Source organism: Apodemus sylvaticus, chromosome 14 (genome assembly GCF_947179515.1).
Source record: "Apodemus sylvaticus chromosome 14, mApoSyl1.1, whole genome shotgun sequence".
Taxonomy (NCBI): Eukaryota; Metazoa; Chordata; class Mammalia; order Rodentia; family Muridae; genus Apodemus; species Apodemus sylvaticus.
This window is the reverse complement of record NC_067485.1, coordinates 82,576,628-82,599,543: the sequence shown is the minus strand read 5'-3', so window position 1 is coordinate 82,599,543 and position 22,916 is coordinate 82,576,628. Positions and strand designations below refer to the sequence as shown.

The window sequence follows — 22,916 nt, the reverse complement described above, 5'->3', positions numbered from 1 at the left end:
ATTCTTTCTTCTATCTCTTGTATTCTGTTGTTGATATTTGCACCTATGTCCCCTGATTTCTTCCCAAGGCTTTCTATCTCCAAAGTTGTCTCCCTTTGAGTTTTCTTAGTTGTTTCTACTTCTGATTTTAGATCCTGGATGGTTTTGCTTAGCTCCTTCACTTGCTTGTTTGTGCTCTCCTGTAATTCTTTAAGAGCTTTTTGTGTTTCCTCTTTCACGACCTCAGCCTGTTGACCAAAGTTCTCCTGTATTTCTTTAAGTGTTTTTTGCGTTTCCTCATTATTGGCTTTAGTATTCTCCTGGATTTCTTTCAATGATTTTTGTGTTTCCCTTGCAAGGGCTTCTAACTTTTGATCCATTTTCTCCTGAATTTCTTTAAGTATGTCCTTCATGTGTTCCTGTACTAGCATCATGACCAGTGATTTTAAATCTAAATCTTGTTTTACTGGTGTGATGGGGTATCCAGGACATGCTGGTAAAGGAGAATTGGGTTCAGATGTTGCCATATTGTCTTGATTTCTGTTAGTGACGTTCCTACGTTTGCCTTTTGCCATCTAGTTCTCACTGGTGTTAGTTGGTCTTATCAATGCTGGACTCACCAGTGCAAGCTGCTCCTTCCCAGGTGGCCTCTGGTGCACAGCTTACCTCCTGCACTGCCTGGAGACAGGGTGCTGTTGCCCAGGCTGTTCAGATCCTGAAGCAGACACCTGAAGGCTCCCGCTGGGGCCTGCTGGATTCCCCGGACCACACAGACTTCTCCCCGCTGGCCGTCCGGAAGCCCCTCTTGCCTCTTGTAGGATCTGGAGATGTGGTGTTGCAGCCCAGGCTGATCTGGATCCGGAAGTGGAGAAGTCTGAGGGCTTCCGCCAGAGGCCTCAGGACTGGAACCTAAGCTCTGTGCCACAGGAGCAAGCTGTGCTATGAGCTCCCAGACTGCCTCTGGGTGCACACCACGTCTCCCGCACTTCCTGGAGACCGAGTGCTGTGGCCCAGGCTGTTCAGATCCCAAAGCAGGCACATGAAGGCTCCTGCTGGCGCCCGCTGGATTCACTGGAGCACACCGACTTCTCCCCGCTGGCCGCCCAGAAGCCCCTCTTCTACACACACATTTCTAAGAAAATCATTACAGGATGCAAATGGCTCAGAATAAGTTCAAACATGTTAATTATATAAACTAGCAAAGAAGATTCTTTTATTTCTTAGAAAAGGGAAATATACATAGTTTTTGCTTTCTTGCATAAGATTGTAGATTCAGCAGAGCCAGAATTGCCCAGATGCTTGGATTAGGGTGCTATGTAATCATTGTTTCTTGAACATACCCTTTCCTATATACTCTTCCCAGGAATTGACTTCTGGCATAAGGCAGAATATGGACCCCCCACATTAATATTCATCCAAAAATGGAAACTCAGGGTGGTCCTCACTCCTAGAAAGACAAGTAAATCATATTAGGTTATAGTGACTACTTTGAAATTGTTATTAGTGTTAAAATACACAAAAATATTTTCTAGTAATTCATACCATCTACCTTAAGCATTATTTTATAAATGGTTGAACAAAGATTAAATTCATACCATGCTGCTCCTCCTGAGACTTACACAAAAAATAGAAAGTCAAATGCACATCTATCAAAAAAAGGTAATCAGTTCTCTTAACTGCAATTTCTTAATGAAAATAGAAACTGATTACCTAGGTATGAAAAGAAGAAACCAAGTTGCACATTTCTTACTAAGAAACACTTCAGTGAGATACAGACCAATGGTATTATTTTTATTTCATTTTTCTAATTGATCAATTAATTGCTATCTGTCTACTAATTCTAATATAGTAGTTGTAATTCAGAAGTAGAAAACTGGACTCGAGACATGGTTAAGAGGAAATCAATGCCTTTGATACAAATATGTGGTATGAGTTTGTATGCTCAGTACCCGCAAAAGCTGGGCATGGTAGGTAGCATGGATGCCTCTATTACAGATCTCCATGGTGGAATCGGAAGTGCAGACAGGCATTTTCCTGAAAACCCACAGGCAGTCTGGGATTCACAGTGGAAACAAAATGTTCTGCCCCAAACAAAATGGAAGGTGAAAAAGACACCCAAGGTTGCCCTCTGACCACCAGATGCGTGGATTGGTATGTAGACGCATGTGCTCTTATTCACACAGACCAATAAATAAATACCATATCATACAAGGCAACCCACAGAAAGTAACTAAAAGATGAGTGTATAATAAGAAATGCTATATCCAATAAGATAACTATAGAAGATCACCACTGAGTAATAATCATTCAAGCTATAAAGGAATAAAATTTGTTTACTTGTTAATTTTACACAATAATGATATAAGTGATTTCTTGGTGCTTGGTCTATAATATTCACCTTCTTCATAACAATAAACGTATCAATAATGATAAAAATTTACTAGAAATATTTGTTATATACTATTATTCATTAAGCTTTTCTCATATTTAGGTGATTTAAAATTAATTTTCCAATATGACAAGAATTATACATTATATTCTTTCTTTATTGACTTTGCAAACATACATATATGTGTGTATAATATTATATAGGAAGTATGTATATATAAACTGTTATTCATATTCATTTTCTATCTCAAATTCATAAAATATATGGGGTATCAAAGAAGAGTAAAATTTCTTCTTTTCTGCAAGTTCTTCAACAGGTGTGTCTGTATTCTACATGATATAGTGTTGGCTATAATCTTATTCCAATACCAAATGAGCTACAGAAATCATTAAGCCCATGATTATTATCACAAACACACTGATCAGGCCTGGGAATGTAATATGAAAAAGGAGAAATTGCAGTCCATTGCAAACATTAAATTACCTGAATTAAATGAAGAGTTTCACCAGGAGAAAATATCACAAACCACAGAATGGATGGTCACAGATATAAAAATAATTAGGGATTGAGCAGGTGATAGGGCAAATAACATGATGTTAAAATGAAAATGTTTCAACAGGCTTGCTGAATTGCCTTAAGTGTAAATCCTAGGACACACCAATTCAGAAGCCTAAATGAAGGATACAGATCCTTCACCACTGATAGCACAGAACTTTCTGGAAAACTGGAGGAAAACAGTAAGTTCAGTAGGTCAGCCTAAGCCAGGCTCCACACCTCCTACTCAGGTCACAGAAGACAGAATTTACAGGAGGTAGAAAGAGTTGCTAAAGCTTTTGGCTCTTTTCTGACTAACGTTGTCTCTGGACTTCTTCAAATTAAGGAAACTACTAACACGTTATACTCACCTCAGGAAAAAAATTGGAGTAAAATATGTTTACTAAGGTCCAGGAGAATGAATGGAAATATATAGTTACTGGAGTGGGGTTTGGGGGGAACCTTGAGGAAATCCCAGAGACCTGGCATGGGGAAGCCTCCAAGGCTCAGAATGGGTGACCTTGCCTGAAATATCCAACATTGGGGATATGGAACCTGAAGTGACCACCTTCAGTATTTAGATAGGACACCAGTGAAGGGAATGGGACAGCAACCCACCTACAAAGCTTTTGATCCCAAATTGTTCCATCTAAAAGAAATACAGGGAACAATCTGGAGCAGAGATATCAGCCCAATTTGATATCGATCTGATGAACAAGCACCAAAGCCTACCACTACTACTGATCCTGTGTTGTTCTTGCAGACAGGAAACTAGCATGACTGCCCTTTGAGAGGATCTATGGAACAGCTGATGGAGAAAGATTCAGATACTCATAGCAAAGTATTGGTTGGAAGTTGGGATCCCAGTGGAATAGTTTGGAGGACTGAAGGAATTGAAGCAGTTAGCAACCTCATAGGAAGGCAAACAGTGACAAATAACCTGGGCCCGTGGAAAGTCCCAGGTGTAAGTTACCAGTCAAAGAACATATACTGGCCGTATCCAAGCCCCCAGCACTATCTAGCAGAAGACTGCCTTGTTTGGCCTCAGTGAGAGAGGATGTACCTAATCCTGTAGAGACTTGATAGCCCAGGATGGGAGTATAGGGAGGAATTTACTCAGAAATTATGACTGGCAGGAAGGGAGGAAGAACTCTTCAAGCAGAGACCAGGAAGGGGGCAACATTTGGCATGTAAATAAATAAAATAATTAAATAATAAAAATTAATTTAAAAAAGAAATTACTTACCCAGAAATATTTATGTATCGCATATTTTTATTCAGGCCATCCAGCACTTTCATGTCCTCTGAAGTCAACTGAAATTCAAAAACCTATCATACAAAAGAAACTTTATTATTACATTCATACTGCATTTTTTGTCAGTTTGTCTATTACAAATGTACCACATTAATGGTGCAAATAAACTGTTTTCATATATTCAAGAAAGCAAACACATATACAACAAAGCATCAAGTAATGGATACCACTTATGACACTAGTCTTCCTCTATACAGAGGGCAAACAGAAATTAGGGAAAAAACACCCTTCACAATAGTCACAGATAATATGAAATATTTTGGTGTAGTTCTAACCCAGCAAGTGAAAGATCTGTATGAAAAGAACTTCAAGTCTCTGAAGAAAGAAATTGAAGAAGACCTCAGAAGATGGAAAGAACTTCCATAGTAATGGATCCATAGGATTAATATAGTGAAAATTGCCATCTTACCAAAGGTAATCTATAGCTTCAATGCAATCCCTATCAAAATTCCAACTAAATTCTTCTCAGAGTTAGAAATTTTCAACTTCATGAGGAATAATGAAAAAATCCAAGATTGCAAGACTAATTCTCAACAATAAGAAAACTTCTGGGGAAATCAACATCGTGACTTCAAGCTGTTCTATAGAGTAACAGTGTTTGAAAAATCAAATCTTATTGGTACAGAGACAAACAGTTCGATCAATGGAATGAGACTGAAGGCCAAGGAATATACTCACACATCTATGGACAAATCTTTGACAAACACAAAATACAGAGAAGAAAAACAAGCATCTTCAACAAATGGTGCTTTCTTTTCTTCTCTGTATTGTTTTGTCTTTGTGCTGTTCTAACTCAGTCTGCCTGTAGAAGAATTCAAATTGATCCATACTTAGTTCCTTGTACGGGGCTCAAGTCCAAGTAGATCAAGGACATCCACATAAAACCAGATACACTGAATCTAATAGAAGAGAAAGTGAGACATACCCTTGGACACATGGTCACGGGAAATTTTCCTGAACAGAATACCAATGACTCAGGCTCGAAGAACAACAATTGACAAATTGGACCTCATGAAACTGAAAATCTTTTGTGCCTTGTGTATTCAGGGCTTCTGGGCTAATTAATATCCACTTATCAGAGATTGCATTCCATGTGTATTCTTTTGTGACTGGGTTACCTCACTTAGGATGATATTTTCCAGATCAAACCATTTGCCTAAAAATTTTGTAAATTCATTGTTTCTAATTGCTGAGTAGTATTCCATTGTGTGAATATACCACATTTTCTGTATCCATTCCTCCTTTGTGGGGCATCTGGGTTCTTTCCAGCTTCTGGCTATTATAAATAAGGCTGCTATGAACATAATGGAGCATGTGTCTTTATTGCATGCCGGGGAATCCTTTGGCTATATGCCCAGTAGAGTTATAGCAGGGTCCTCCGGAAGTGTCATGTCCAGTTTTCTGAATTTATATGTATTGAGATTTATATGAATTTATAAGTCTCTGTGAATTTATATGTACTTTAGTCCTTTTGTGGCTGGAATATCTCAATAAAATGACTCCAAATGATATATTTCTACACCCATGGATCAAAGCATCATAAGAGAGGATTCATGAAGTTGATACTAATTAACGTGCTTACTGAGAGTTCTACAATGTGTAGAAAGTGATAACAAATTGTTGATCCATTTTTAAATTATAAGGGTGCTTTAGTCAATATGTGAAATAATAATCAGAGATTCTGGTCAAACATAAAAATAACCTGGCAAGTACAGAGAGTGAAGTTTTTTAAGGTAATGGAGAAGAATTTGGGTATGCTTCATACAGGAGAGCTTAACACCAGTCAACCACAAAAAGAAGAAAATAAGGAGAGAGAGAGAGAGAGAGAGAGAGAGAGAGAGAGAGAGAGAGAGAGAGAGAGAGAGAGAGAGATTGAGAAAGGAAGAAAGGAAGAAGAAAACAAGGAAGGAAGGAAACAAGGAAGGAAGGAAACAAGGAAGGAAGGAAGAAGCCATGAAGAATTGGAATATGTAGAGAAGGAACTCCTATTTACAATATTTAATGTAATGGGGAAATGGTATATTGTGTCATGGGGTATTTCAGCAAAAACAGAATGTAAGAGCAGTGAATTTACAGAATGAAAAAATGAAACAGACTACAGGAACAATTCCTCTTATTTATATTTTCCAGGGTTTACTCTGTAATTAATGAACTGATGTGGAAGAATTGTAGGCATATCCTCAGTTGTATTATGAAAAGGAATGAATGGTGTGCCTGATATGAGATTACACATGAAAACATTGTATAGAATTCATTAAATACTTGATATTTTGTTGTGTGAGGGCACTGGCTGAGAAGATGATAGCAGTACAGAGGAGAGAGTAGCTCAAGTAAACTCAGTAAAGTCTGTATCCTAGAGCTGACACCTGACTGCTCATCACATGTGTGAGCAACTTCACTGTAGAACAAGAGAGAGCCTGGCCAAGATTAGAATAGCCTGACTGGGATCAGACTATCCCACACAAGTCTCTATCCATAAACTGGTAAGCTACATTAGTAACTTTTCAAAAAGATCCTATCCATAGGAATGGGTTGATTTTAGCACTACTGGTATTAGTGGAATATTTGATGCCTTACTTGCAATGATCATACAAGTACCCTAAAATGAGGCAAGAGGTGAAAAAGAGTTGATAAAAACTCCCTAGGAAGTGACTAAAGATCTGAATATTAAATAAATTATGAGTGTGTATAGGAAAATATAAAATGTACCACATATAAAAAATGATCGTGACCTAGTCTTAGTGGCTTCATTTCAGAAAATGAAGAAGAAAACATGCCAATCACTTAAGGGTAAATTTTCAATGTAATGCTAAGATAAAATCTTACTATAGATAGTGGTCTTTCTGTGGAACATGATTTAAGGATCCTGGAGATGCCCTTAAAGTGCAGATGCACAGGAAATGTAAAAAGACTCTCTATGTTTATAGGGCTATCAAGAAAGTACATAGGACAGTTCTGTGTAGGTGTCTAAACACCAGCAGCAGTTCACCTGCATATTCTCTTTTATCCTCTTCTCAGTGAAACTCTTGGCCAGGACCACAACCCCACGTTGCAGCTGGTAGCGAAGAGCAATCAAGGCAGGAGTTCGATTGTACTTTTTTGCCATGGAACCAAGAACTGGATCATCCAAAAGAACAGGAGATCTCTGGTCCACCCTGGAAGAGAGGCAAAAATGTTAAATTGCCTTTCCTCTTTGATTTGTTAGAAGACTTCTTATACATAGGAAGGCTGGTATATAGGCCCAGGTTTCCAGTGCAGGGAATTATAAAGCCATTGTGGATTTTATTCTCATCTAAATTAAATTTCTTCATGCTTTTGGTTCATTTTAGGAAAAGCTATGAGAAATTATAAGATAAAAAATGTTTATTCAACAATATTTCCCTTCTGTTTGACTTTCATTGTCCATATTACCATTGTTTTTCACGTTGAGTTCCCAAAGCACTATAAGCAACCAGAACAATGTCCTTAGACTTGCAGAAATCCAGAAGTTTTCTCTGATTGAGATAAGGATGACATTCTACCTGTAGATGGAGGAAATAGAAATCTGCCAATGTATACAAAGTTCTACATTTAATATAAAAAATTAAAAATATTATACAGCTTATTTCATGGAGTTTGAAATGAGTATATCACTCTCAGGCCTGGTGTGGTCAACCATGCCCATAGCACAGCCTATTGGAATGCTGAATTATGAAAATTTCAATGAACTTGAGGTCATTCTAGGCTATAATAATTTCAGATGAACTTGCTCTACACATAGAGACTATGTTCCATAAATCAAACAAAGGAGAAAAATAGATTATGAAGAAGCTAGAGAAGGAGGAGTGTAAAATAGAAAAAAAGGAAATATGAACAACTTCACAATACTATATATTTTGCCTTTATTTATGTATTTTTGTGGCATGGTAGATGTTTGTGTGCATGTTATAGTGAACATGTGGTGGTCAGAAGATAACTTGTGGAATCGGTTCTTTCCTTCTACCATGTGGGTCCCACGAATCAAAAGGCTTGGGGACAAAAACCCTTTCTTTACCTATTGAGCCAACTTGGCAGGTTTATAATTAGATAATTCACTATCTAATTATAATTACTAATAATTAGCTATAATAATCACTATAATTAGCTTATAGTCACTGCACATATTGACAAATTTCAGATCCATTTTAAAAATAAAGCATGCCACATTTTGAGCATGTTCACATTCTTAATGTTCCCTGCTATTAATTGCTCCAAATTTACATAATTAAATTAGGATTTGCACTGGACAAAACAGCTGAAGAAGTGAATGAGGTCCATATCCTACTTGAAAGATACAATGACCTGCTTTTTCTATGGTGAGTCATGACTGATTTCAGATATGGGGTAGGGAATGCACTCACTGAATTTTGATTATTAAATAAAAAACTAAAACAAATACTGATAATCATTCATAAGGGAAAGCAAAAAACACTTACGTGGAGTACCCAATAGTGTAATTTATGTATATCTCCATATTAAAAGGAAAAGATAAATCTATCCAAGTGCATGCAAAAATAACAATATATGATTTCTTATTAAAATGCAAAAAGAACAATAGGCAACTAAGGAATTCTGAAAATAGAACTATTCTTGCCCAATGAAAGGCATACCAATCAGTTATGTCATACCGAATGATCTATCCTTAAATCACATACATATGCAGACCAAGCAGGTTGTATTCATGGATTTACATATAGGTATATAGTCATGTACAAAGACACGAACATATGTGACAAATAAGGGGATACAAACTGAAATTGAATGAGGAAAAAATGGGCATCTGTGAGGATTTGTAGGGAAGAAATGATAGAGAAGAAATGAGACATGAACACACATAAAGGAGACTCATAGTCCCCAGTCAGTAGTAATCACTATAGTAGCTTTCTTTCTCAAAACAACAATTAGGAAAATTGTTAAAGATTACTCTGTCTTGCAGAAATAATTTTACTAGACTAAAATTTTTGAAGGAAGTCTCAGGTAAGAAATGTTAACAAAGTAGTTAAAAATGAAATGTTTTCCAAACTACAGAGATTGACTCAGGCAAAATCATTGATGGATTCCCAAATACAACAAGAGAATTGTATATGAAACATATTCCAAATGTAAAGTGTGATTTAGGTCACAGTGTGGCATATTTCCCTTAATGTGTCAAAAAATAATTGTAGGGACAAGGCATTGACACAATAAACGGCTTCTGATGGCAGGAACCAGAGAAATTCAATGATGCTAAGGAACGGATCATCTCAAAGCATCACTCAGTTTCTAGAGTTATATCTTCCACCCAGCTGGCACCTGGCAGCAGGAAAGGAAGAAACGAATGAACAGGAAGAAGGGAGCCTGAGCATCCCCACCTGATTGCACACAGGCTTGTGCTTGAGCCCCGGCTTGTTCAGGATCTTCTCCAGCTGCCTGCGGTTAAAGTTGGACACCCCGATGGACTTGGCCAATCCTGCATCCTTACACTTCTCCATGGCCTAGAGAGGAAAATATGCCAAAATGTAAATTAATTTAAATGAAAAGGAATCACAAATGCCAACCCAGGTTACTATACCCAGCAAATCTCTCAATTACAATAGATGGAGAAATCAAGGTATTCATGACAAAAACAAACCTACATAATATCTTTCCACAAATCCAGCCCTTCAAATGATACTAAATGGAAAACACCAACAAAAGGAGGGAAAATACACATTAGAAAAAGTAAAAAAAAAATTATCTTTTAACAAACCAAAAGGAAGAGAGCCAGACAAACATAACTCCACCTCTAATAATAAAAATAACAGAAAGCAACAATCACTTCCCTTAAAATCTCTTAATATCAATGGACTCAATTCTCCAATAAAAAGGCATAAACTAACAGACAGGATACTTAACCAGGACCCAACATTTTGCTGCACACAGGAAACCCACCTCAGGCACAAAGACAGACACTACCTGAGAATAAAAGGCTGGAAAGCAATTTTCTAACAAAATTGTCCCAAGAAACAAGATGGTGTAGCCATGCTAAGATCAAATAAAATCAACTCTCAACCTAAAGTAATCAAAAAAGATAAGGAAGGACATTTCATACTCATCAAAGGAAAAATCTAGAAAGATGAACTCTCAATTCTGAACATATATTCTCCAAATACAAGGGCACCAACATTCATAAAATAAACTTTAATAAAGCTCAAAGCACACATTGCATCTTACACAATGATTATGGGTGAATCCAACACCCCACTCTCATCAATGGACAGATCAGGTAAACCCAAACTAAGCACAGGCACAGTGTAACTAACAGAAGTTATGGAGCAAATGGATTTAACAGATACCTATAGAACATTTCATCCTAAAACAAAAGAATATACCTTCTTCTCAGCAACTCATGGTACCTTTTCCAAAACTGACCATATACTCAATCACAAAACAGAACTCAACAGATATAAGAAGACTGAAATAATTCAACGCACCCTATCAAATCACCAAAGACTCAGGCAGGTCTTCAATAACAACTAAAACACAAGAAAGCCCACAAACACATGGAAACTGAATAATACTCTATTCAACAATAACATGGACAAGGAAAAAATAAAAAAAAAATTAAGGACTTTTTAGAATTTAATGAAAACAAAGGCACAACATACCCAAACTTACAGAACACAATGAAAGCTGTGCTAAGTGGAAAACTTAGAGCTCTGAGTGTCTCCAAAACAAAAGTGAAGAGAGCATACATCAACAGCTTAACAGCACAGCTGAAGACTCTAGAACAAAAAGAACCAAATACACCCAAGACGATTAGACAGCAGGAAATAATCAAACTCTGGGCTGAAATGAACCATACAAAGAATCAACAAAACCAGGAGCTGGTTCATTGAAAAAACCAACAAGATAGATTAACCCTTAGCCAATCTAACCAGAGGGCAGAGAGACAGTGGCAAAATCAGCAAAATCAGAAAAGAAAAGGGAGACATAACAACAGATACTAAGGAAATCCAAAATAAATTATCAGATCCTACTACAAAAGTCTATACTTAACAAAAGTGGAAAATATAGATAAAATGGACAATTTTCTAGACAGATACCAGGTACCAAAGTTAAATCAGGCTCAGAGAAATTATCTAAACAACCCCTAAAGAAATAGAAGCAGTCAATAATAATAATAATAGTCACCCAACCAAGAAAAGCCCAGGACCAGATGGGTTCAATGCAAAATTGTACCAGGCCTTCAAAGAAGACTTAACACCAATACTCTTCAAACTATTCCACAAAATAGAAACAGAAGAAACACTACCCAACTCATTTTATGAAGCAACAATTACTCTGATAGCTAAACCACACAAATACCCAACAAAGAAAGAGAATTTTAGACCACTTTCCCTTATGAATATTGATGCAAAAATACTCAATAAAATGTTTGCCAACTGAATCCAAGAACCATCAAAATGATCACCCATCATGATCAAGTAGGCTTCATTCCAGGGATATAGGGATGGTCAAATATACAGAAATCCATCAATGTAATCCACTACATATACAAACTCAAAGAAAAAAAACCCACATGATCATTTCATTAGATTCTGAGAAAGCATTTGACAAAATCTAACACCTTTACATGATAAAAACCTTGGAAAGGTCAGGAATTCAAGGCCCTTTTCTAATCATAGTAAAAGCAATACACAGTAATCCAGTAGCCAGCTTCAAACTAAGTGGGGAGAAACTTGAAGTAATACCACTAAAATCAAGGACTACACAAGGACTACACTCTCTCCCTACCTGTTCAATATAGAACTTGAAGTCCTAGCCAGAACAATTAGACAACAAAAGGTCAAAGGGATTCAAATGGGAAAGAAAGAAGCCAAAGTATCACTATTTGCAGATGATATGATAGTATACTTAAGTGATCCCAAAAATTCCACCAGAGAACTCCTAATCCTGATACAACTTCAGCAAAGTGGCTGGATATAATATTAACTCAAAAAAATAAGTAGACATTCTATATGCAAAGGATAAAGAAGCTGAGAAAGAAATTAGGGAAATGACACCCTTCACAATAATCACAAATAATATAAAATACCTTGGTGTGACTCTAATCAAGCAAGTGAAAAATCTGTATAACAAGAACTTCACATCTCTGGAGAAAGAAATTGAATAAGATCTCAGAAGATGAAAATATCTCCCATGGTCATGGATTGGCAGGGATAATATAGTAAAAATGGCCATCTTGTCTAAAGCAATCTACAGATTCAATGCAATCCCCATCAAAATTCAACTCAATTCTTCATAGAGGTAGAAGAACAATTTCCAAATTTATCTGGAATAACAAAAAACCTAGGCAAGTGAAAACTATTCTCAACAATAAACGAACTTCTGGTGGAATCATCATCCCCAACCTCAAGCTCTACTACAGAATAATAGTGATACAAAACTGTAAGATATTAGTACAGACTGGCAGGAAGATAAATGGAATAGAATTGAAGACCCAAAAATGAACTCACACACCTATGGTCACTTGATCTTTGACAAAAAAGCTAAAGCCATCCAGTGGAAAAAAGACAGCATTTTCAACAAATGATGCTGGGTCAACTGGCAGTCAACATGTAGAAGGATGCAAATTGATCCATTCTTATCTCCTTGCACAAAGCTCAAGTCCAAGTGTATAAAGGACCTCCACATAAAATCAAATACACTGAATCTAACAAAAGAGAAAGTGGGGAAGGACTTGGGGCACATGGGCACAGGGGAAATTTTCTGAAATAAAACACTAATGGCTTATGCTCTAAGATCAAGATTTGACAAATGGGACCTCATAAAATTGCAAAGCTTCTATAAGGCAAAGGACACTGTCAATAGGACAAAATGGCAACCAACATATTGGGAAAAATCTTTTCCAATCCTACATCTGATAGACAGGTAAAATCCAAGATATCCAAAGAACTTAATAAGTTAGACTTTAGAGAAACAAAGAATCCTATTAAAAATTTGTGTACAGAACTAAACAAACAATTTCAATTGAGGAATAGCGGATAGCTGAGAACCTAAAGAAATGTTCAACATCCTTAGTCATCAAGGAAATGCAAATAAAAACAACCCTGAGATTCCACCTCACACCAGTCAGAAAGGCCAGGATCAAAAACTCAGGGGACAGCAAATGCTGGAGAGGATATGAAGAAAGAGGAACATTCTTCCATTGCTAGTGGGAAATAAGCTGGTAAAACCACTCTGGAAATAAGTTTAGCAGTTCCTCAGAAAATTGGACATAACACTACCTGAGGACCCAGCTATACCACTCCTGGGCATATACTCAGAAGATGTTCCAATATGTCATAAGGACACATGCTCCACTATGTTCATAGTGACTTTATTTATAATAGCCTGAAGCTGGAAAGAACCCAGATGTCCCTCAAACGAGGAATGGATACAGAAAATGTGGTACATTTTCACAATGGAGTACTAATCAGCTATTAAAAACAATGAATTCATGAAATTCTTAGGCAAATGGATAAAGCTATAAAATATCATCCTGAGTGAGGTAACTGAATCACAAGTGAACACATATGGTATGCACTTAATGATAATTGGATACTAGCCCCAAACCTTGTAGCATCCAAGATACAACTCACAGACCACAATGAAGCTTAAGAAGATGGAAGACTAAAGTGTGGATAATTTGATTCTTATTAGAAATTGGACCTAGTGACTGTGTGTGGGTTCATTTCTGGGTCTTCAATCCTATTCCATTGATCCACTTGCCTGTCATTGTACGAATGCCATGCAGTTTTTAACACTATTGCTCTGTAGTAATGTTTGAGTTCTAGGAAACTGATTCCCCCAGAAGTTCTTTTACTGTTGAGAATAGTTTTAGCTAATCTGGGTTGTTTTTGTTACTACATCCAGTGGATAAAACGTTGCCTTTTCAACAAATGGTGCTGGTTCAATTGGAGGTCAGCATGCAGAAGAATGCGAATTGATCCATTCTTATCCCTTGTACTAAGCTCAACTCCAAGTGGATCAAGGACCTCCACATAAAACCTGACACACTGAAAGTAATAGAAAAGTAACTGGGGTAGACCCTTGAGGATATGGGCACAGGGGAAAATTTCCTGAACAGAACACCAATAGCTTATGCTCTAAGATCAAGAATTGACAAATGAAACCTCATAAAATTACAAAGTTTTTGTAAGGCAAAGGACACCGTCAAAAGGACAAAACAACAACCAACAAATTGGGAAAGGATCGTCAGCAGTCCTAAATCTGACAGAGGGCTAATATCCAATATATACAAAGAACTCAAGAAGTTAGACCCCAGAGAACCTAATAACCCTATTAAAAAATAGGGTAAAGAGTTAAACAAAGAATTTTCCCCTGAAGAACTTCTGGATGGCTGAGAAGCACCTTAAGAAATGTTAAAAATGATTGATTATTAGGGAAATGCAAATCAAAATAACCCTGAGATTTCACCTCACACCAGTGAGAATGGCTAAGATTAAAAACTCAGGATACAGCAGGTGTTGGTGATGATGTGGAGAAAGAGGAACATTCCTCCACTGCTGGTGGGATTGCAAGATGGTACAACCACTTTGGAAATTAGCCTGGCAGTTCCTCAGAACACTGGACATGACACTTCTGGAGGGCCCTGCTATACCTCTCCTGGGCATATATCCAGAAGATTCTCCAGCATGCAATAAGGACACATGCTCCACTATGTTCATAGCAGCCTTATTTATAATAGCCAGAAGCTGGAAAGAACCCAGATGTCCCTCAATGGAGGAATGGATACAGAAAATGTGGTATATTTACACAATGGAATACTACTCAGCAATTAAAAACAATGAATTTGTGAAATTCTTGGCAAATGGTTGGAACTAGAAAATATCATCCTAAGTGAGGTAACCCACCCACAAAAGAATACACATGGAATGTAATCACTGATAAGTGGATATTAATTAGCCCAGAAGCTCTGAATTCTTAAGACACAAATAGCCTATCAAATAATACCCAAGAAGAGGGAAGGAAAGGGTCCTGATTCTGAAAAGACTTGATTCAGCATTGTAGGGGAGTACCAGGACAGAGAAATGGGTGGAGGTAATTGGGAAATGGGTGGAGGAAGGAGGGCTTATGAGACTGATGGGGAAGGGGGAACCATGAAAGGGGATTGCATTTGGAATGTAAATAAAGAATATAGAAAATAAATAAAGAAATAAATAATTAAAAAAACATTGGCAGAAAATGTAAAAAATAAATAAAAAGAAAAGAAAGTGGATCAAAATAACCATGGCTCACAGCCAACTGATAAAATGACCATAGGTCCCCAATAGAGCAGCTAGAGAAAGGACCCAAAGAGCTGGAGAGGTTTGCAGACCTGCAGGCAGAACAATAATATGTACCAACCAGTATCCCCAGAGCTCCCAGGGCTAAACCACCAACCAAAGAGTACACATGGAAGGACCCATGGCTCCAACTATGTATGTAGATGCATTTCAGACATCAATGAGAGGAGAGAACATGGGTGCTGTGAAGGCTCAATTCCACAGAATAGGGGAATGCATTCAGGAAATTGGGGTGGTGGGGTGAGAAGGGGAAGGGGAATTGGGATAGGGGATTTTCTGATGGGTAATGTGGAAAGGGGATACCATTTGAAATATTATTAAACCAAGTATCTACTAAAAATTATTAAAGGAAAAATCATAATGTTAGAAAGAATACTATAAAGAAATAAAAATTAAAACTCTTGGCATTGCATTTTAGGAAAAATAAAAAGTAAAGAAAATGACACTATCAATTATTAAGAAGACCCTGGGCTATCCCTAGTCAATTAGATTCTTTATCATCATTTTAGGCAAACCTATCCTTTCACTTCTATTATAGCAGAGTGACACATGGTCCCCCCATCTAAAGTAAACCAGATCTCATAAAGAGCATTAGTTTTTATAGCAGCATGCACACCTCACTCTCACAAGTTCTGACTCTCCATTCCCTCACTCTACTTCCTGCTGTGCTCTCTAACCCCAATACTCACTTCCCAGGTGTCACAGATATCCACTTCATCAGTTATAAGTTTCCCATTCTCATCTACTGGAAGATAATCATCTCCAGGCTGGAATAGAGACAAATGTCAAGTAATCTCTCAACAAATGCATTTCCCCACAATAACAAAGCTGGTCCAAAGAGAGGTCAATGCCTAGACCTTCTATCACGTGGTATTGTATTTCATGTAACATGTGTCACGTGAACTGGGTGTAGAGTTTTAAAGAATGTTCTGGAGAACCACAGTTCTCTCTTTTTAACATAAGTTTGTTTTAATAAAGAAACTATTACTGGGTACTTAGACTATCTTGCTTGACTTATGTTTCTGTTCAGTGCCTTCACTTAGAAACTTGGCAAGAACATGTCTGAGATTTCCACCAACAATATATTCCACTACTGACCCACAGTAAATAATAATAAGTTTTTCTCATGCTTAAGGGAGATTCAAGCCTGGTAGATGAACAAAAGATGAGAAGACAGGGCTGTTGGCTTTTGTGTTCTTTTCCTTCTATCTTTGTTTGGGGTGTGTGTGTGTGTGTGTGTGTGTGTGTGTGTGTGTGTGTGTGTGTGTCTGTGTCTGTGTTTCTGTGTGTGTGTGTGTGTGTGTGTGTATGTGCCTGTATGTGTATGACACAACTGTGAAGGTGCTGATAAAGGCCATGAAAAGTGAGGTCCCTTGGAGCTGAACTTACAGGCACTTAGGAACTGCCTGAAGTGGGAGCTGGGAACTGAGCTAAGGTCCTTGGTGAGACCAGCAAGTGACCTTAACCACTGAGCCATCTCTCTGGTTGTACATTTAAAATTTTTGATTTAATATACAGTGAATCCAACAGATGTCAAAGAACTAGAACTTCAAACTACCTCAAGGCTAAATTTGTCACCAGTGGAATTTACTGCAATAAAAACTAAGCAAATATGGAGCTGGATGACTCAATGATTAAGAGCACTTGTTCTTCCAGAGGATAAAGGTTCAATTTCTAGCACCCATGAGGCATTTCATAACTATTTGTAACTCTTAGACCAGGGGAGTTAATACCATCTTTTCAACTCACTGGGTACTGGGTACAAGTAAAAATACAAGTAAGATATACATGCACAAACCACACTAATGAAATAAAATAAAAAAAAAACTTTTAAAAAACTTTAGCAATTTTATAGTAATACAGGAATGGAAAAGCAGAGACATTTTAAAGACTACTTAGAATACCAACCTATTAATGATTTAGACACTTCAGTTATGTAATCTTATCAACTCCTTGCATAAAACATTTGGAAAGTTTTCTAAAATTAACTGCACTATGTTTTTAAACTTTATATAACTCAGCCAACCAGAAAACATCTAAATTAGAACTGAAATGAGTTGGTGATCCAACCTGCATACCTTCATGGCCATTGGGAAATGAATGAGGTACAAGTCCACATAGTTCAACTGGAGCTGCTTCAATGACTGTTCCAAGCAGACCCGCACCAGTTCTGGACGAAGAAAAGTACACCAAACCTGCAAAAGTTGAAGAATGGATCTTACATCGAGTTATAGAATTTTCAGAGTCTGCTCAATCTCTTTACTAAATAAAGACATTGACAACCATAGGAGAAAATGTTCTTGAATTTTTCCACCTGAACAAGCCACAAAACTCTTTTCAATGTTTATTTATTATTAGTTAATCTAGAAAGTTACTCAAGTCCCCAGAGCTTTCAAGTAATGATAATTTATCCTCAAACTTGTATTTCACTGAATTTATAAAAGACTTTAAGAAACTAGAACATGATAACTGTTCTTGAATATGCATTATGATGTACTGTGTTTGGTTAACCTAAATGAAGGAACTCTCACCTCACCTATAACTACTGTTTTTGATATAAATAATCTTTGTGTAAATGTCTTGGGGAAGTCCCAAGCTGCCCAAGAACACTATGGGTCAGTTACTTTATAGAAAAGCAGCAATAAGGAAGCAATTGTTCTGTAGAACATAGTGCTTTGTGCTCTTCTAGGTGAAAATAGCCATTTTAAATCCTTGAAAAATGACAGATTTTGTTAGCAGTAGTAAAACTGGGTGTCCTGCATTTGCTTTCTCTGTATTGTTAGTTGGGGTTAATTTTGAGTCCCAAGTCTCTTTAGGAAAATGGCTGATGATGAAATGATTAATTGTCATGCGTGCTTTCGAGCATCTCTAACCTTTACCTGAACAGACAGCAATGCTGCTCTCTCTAGAAAAAAAAAGAAACTGAATAAAACTATGCAAACTCAAAATAATTCATGGGGGGGGGGGCTAGAGAGAAGTGTTAGTAAGAGAGCACTTGCTCCATTTGTAGACAACCTGGATTTATTTCCCAGCATTCACTGTTAGCTCATAATCTTCTTTCACTCTAGTTATAGGGGATCTGATACTCAGAGGGGATCTGATGCCTGTTCTGGTCTCTGCAGGTACCTCTGCAGGATAACTCATCGTACACATACACCCATGTAGTCAAGAAACAAATGCACTTACAATAAATAAATATTTTTAAAATCACACATAGAGGAAGAAAGATAACGTACAGTTTTATTAGTCAGAGAACATGCATTTAGGAAGATTGTAAAATATTATTTAGGCTAATACTGAGATGTAGATATTTCCCATCTCTATAGTTGAACTCCTTAATAAAAAGTGGCAGAATGAACATTGTCATCACTAAAGTTATTTAAGAAAAATATTAAAATATAGACATGGCGTGACCTTTCACATTGAAATCATGCCTTTTTGTAATTACAAAAATTCAAAAATGAAGAAAATATGCAATTTTGGTGTATAGAAAATTACTTAGGAAACAAACACTAAAATATAATTCTAGAGCACATAGCTATGTGCTCCATAACAAAGTATAGTTTAGCAAAGAACCATGCTTACAATGGTGGCCAATCAGACATTTATTGAGCTGAATTTTCCCATTGTTTGGATTACCCTGGTGTGGCTTACATATTGGTGCTAATTCTGCTGACTCAAGAGGGGCTTCTCTGATGAGTAGTGGATCATTTACTCAAGGGATTCAATGTGAACCTTCTCATTTTAATTGGTAAATAAAGACAGCAGAAGCTAATCGCTGGGCAAAAGATAAGGTGGGATTTCCAAGCACTGGAGAAAGAGAAGGAGGAGGAGGAGAGAGAAGGAAACAGAGAACTTGGATCAGGCTATGGAGCAGATAGGAAGCATCAGACATGTAGGTCTCTCAGGGTACCTATAGTAAGAGGCATCTCCCACAGGAAGAAGCCAAAGAGCATGGAAAAGGCTATTAATAGATTATAATAGGAAATTCTTCACCCAGCACTTGTGTTATCTGACTGGTTTTAAAATATTGAGGCTGCCTGGTATTTTCCATCCAATGGGACTCAGGTGGGCAGGAGAAAGGACACAGACCAGTCATGAGACAGTCATTATATGGTTGTCAAAGATAGCTCTGGGAATTGGATGACATGGCCATTGTCAGCACTGGTCAAGGAGCAAGCATGAATTTTAAAATTATGCACCAACTTCATAGTCATCATAATATTATAACACAATATATTTTTCAGTGTTCTGTGGTGATGGTTGCAGTCTCAGAAAAAATATGACATTCACAATTATATAGAGAACATAATAATAAATAATGATTCTGCTAGTGACTTATGAGTGTACTTTTATATAATTCTTAATTTTTCTACTATTTTTGTTCTAATTGTAAAAAATATTTTTACTGAAGAAAATAAGAGTCTAGTGGATTAGTCAATCAAAACTGGAAGAATTCATGTCTCATTTATATGTCTGAATGGAAAATATATTGAACATCCATTACTCCCTAGATATAGAAGGAACATTAATTACTTATATCTTTTTTAACAAAGAAAGTGCTTTCTTATAATATAGTATCTTATTGGTGAAAGAGAAATAGTTTTCAGAGTAATGAGAAATGTGTATAGTTATTCAGAAAATTTTAAAAAAGCCAGTTTTCTTGCCCATTCTAAATCATACACTGGTGAACTGAGACTCCGAGAAGAAGGTAGTTACCAATCCATTGATGAATTTAAAGTCAAGAAAGATGAAGCTCACAATTTTGTCTATGTTTAATTCACCAACCTTCACTGACCTAATCATATAAAGATTATTTCAATGCATCATGGTACATTCACTTGTATACCATATTCCCAATACCTTTGATGTATAAAATATATCTTCCCTCTTCACAGTGCCATCTGCAATCTTGCTTTGGATGGCTAGTCCAACCTCCTTTTCATTTTGATACAGAGCAGCAGAATCAATATGGCGGAAGCCAGCATCTATAGCTATTTTGGTGGCTTCTGTAGCCTTACTTTTAGGTACCTAAAAAGGCAACAAAAAGCAGCATTTAGAAATAGATATGACTTAGAATGTTTAGGGCACACGAACAAAAGAAACATCTTTTTTGGCATCAAATTTCCCCATATCTTCAGTGAGGTGTTCATTTGCAGTAAAGAAGGCAACCAAGTTTGTCTGGACATTTCCTACTGAGTCACAAGAGTAAAGCATCCCAGGAACCACTTTAGTACAGCCAATTACAGATTAGTCACTGGCATTCAGGGTTCCCACTTGTACCCCAGGAACTGACATTTGCTAGAAGAATACCTAGGTGAATTAAGCCCTGAAATTTGTACATGAAAAAAGAACATGGTACCACATAAAGAAGAAACACTGTAGAATGCTCTATGAACCTTCTCCCAGGGAAGTCACAGAGACTATATCAAAGGCTCTAAAACTGAATTTGTAAAAATTCTGGTGTTTAAATAGAACCAATTTACATTGGCTACAATTCTTCATTTCTAAGATGTTCATTTATTACTTTTACCTAAGTACCCTGACATTTTGCATCCTAGATAAAAGCACATACAAACAACACCTAGTGTTTGCACAGGCAGTTCATGAAAAACTTCCATCCTTCTGTTATGGATGAAGAAGATGTCAACAATATCATAACAAGACAATGTTATAAAATTAGAAGATGCCTAGGGATCATCTAAAGTTGTCAAAAGGAACTTGAGGAGATAGTGGTATGCTATAAAGTTTTTACACAGCGTCTTTATATGCATAATAAATACTAAGGCTTTCAACAAGATGTATTGTCAAAAGGTGAGATCTATATCTAGGAAATTAAGAACATCATACACAAAAAAAGTTATCTATACATATGCCCTCTATTCAGCTACAATTCCTTATTTTGTACAAATTGTGATTGGAGTAAAATTAAGGGTTTTTTTTGTCTACTTGCTAAATTTTAATTAAAAATACAGAATTGCATTAAAGGATGAAAATAAAATAGTAATGTTGTAAGCACATAAGAATTTTTACTTTCTTCTATAAAACTGAAGGCAATTTAGAAAAAAAGTGGAATTTTTTCTCCAGTGTTTATTGTATTTGAGTTTCTATTCCTATGATAAAACAGCATGACCAAAAGCAATGGTAGAGTACAGAGTTCATTTCTTCTTACAACACTCATGTCACACTCCATCTCTTAGGGAAGTCAAGGCAGAAACTCAATAAATTCCTCTTGGAGGAAGGAGCTAATGAAAAGGTGATGGAGGGGAGTGCTTACCAGTTTCCTCTTTTTGTCTTGTTCACTGTGCTTTCTTATGGAACTCAGGGCCACCAGCCCAGTGATGGTATTACCCACAATAGACTGGGCTTTCCCAGGAATTTAGAAAATTCTCTACAGCCTGATCTTATGGAGGTATTTCCTTAATTTAAATATCCTCCTTTCAAATGACTTTAGGTTAAGTCAAGTAGATGAAAAATTACCCAGCACATATACAAGAACTTCACAGTTTTAAAACAGGTGAATATGTAAATATACATCTCAACAAAAGAACTGCAATTGATCAGCAAGCTCCTTTTAAAAATATGCTCAGTAACAGTGTTCATCATGCAGTACTCTTGCTGGCTTAACTTCATTTTTCTTACCTAACTGAGATGGAGAGAAATGGAAGGGAAAAACTGGTGCCCACAATAATCTGGGGCTAGGCTCTTGGATCAATCCCTGATGCTTAATGTTATCTGCCTTTTACTTGCACAAGTAATAACTATAGATGGCTAAAACAGAGAACCAGGTTAGCCCTGAAGAATCACATCAGAATTCACTGTGTGTACCTACTATATTAGCCCCCCTACCCCCTCAACCCCAACTGCTACCGTTACCTCTTTAGGTGCATAGGTACCAAACCCCAGTACAGGAATGAAGTGACCATCATTCAATCGCACTGTCTGCTGCTTAGAAGTCATGGCTTCTCAATCCTCCAACTGAGAAGATACTGCTCTGGCTTCATTCACAGGACAGCTAATAAACGATTGGCCTTGTTCCACCTGTCCTTGTAATGAGTAACCAATGTATTTGGCAAAAGATAAGAAAGCAGTTTTGCACAGATAAAGGGGAAACTGGAACCAATTCTGTTTTAAATTTCTGTGATATATTTATACTAATTTTATATTTATATGTACTTTTTCTACATCTGTGTCATGCACTACATGCATGACTGATTCTTATGGAGGTCAGAGAAGTGCATACAGTCTTCTAAGCTGGAGTTACTGATAGTTATTAACTGCCATGTGGGTATTGATGACCAAACCCAGGAGCTCTGGAATAGCAGCCAGTGCTCTTAATCTCTGAGCCATCCAGCCCCAACTTTTCATGAAT

General features: G+C 36.9%; 1 protein-coding gene across 1 annotated transcript; it reads right to left on the bottom strand.

Moving 5' to 3' along the window:
- Window positions 1-1,283: 1,283 nt before the first annotated feature.
- Window positions 1,284-22,504, bottom strand: LOC127665262 (estradiol 17 beta-dehydrogenase 5). The gene is made up of 9 exons (XM_052157724.1): window positions 22,421-22,504; window positions 20,408-20,575; window positions 17,623-17,739; window positions 16,234-16,311; window positions 9,587-9,709; window positions 7,629-7,738; window positions 7,207-7,372; window positions 4,149-4,231; window positions 1,284-1,426 (listed from the first exon to the last, which is right to left on the bottom strand). The coding sequence occupies exons 1-9, from the start codon at window positions 22,502-22,504 to the stop codon at window positions 1,384-1,386; spliced, it is 972 nt and encodes a 323-aa protein (XP_052013684.1). The 3' UTR covers window positions 1,284-1,383.
- Window positions 22,505-22,916: the final 412 nt, after the last annotated feature.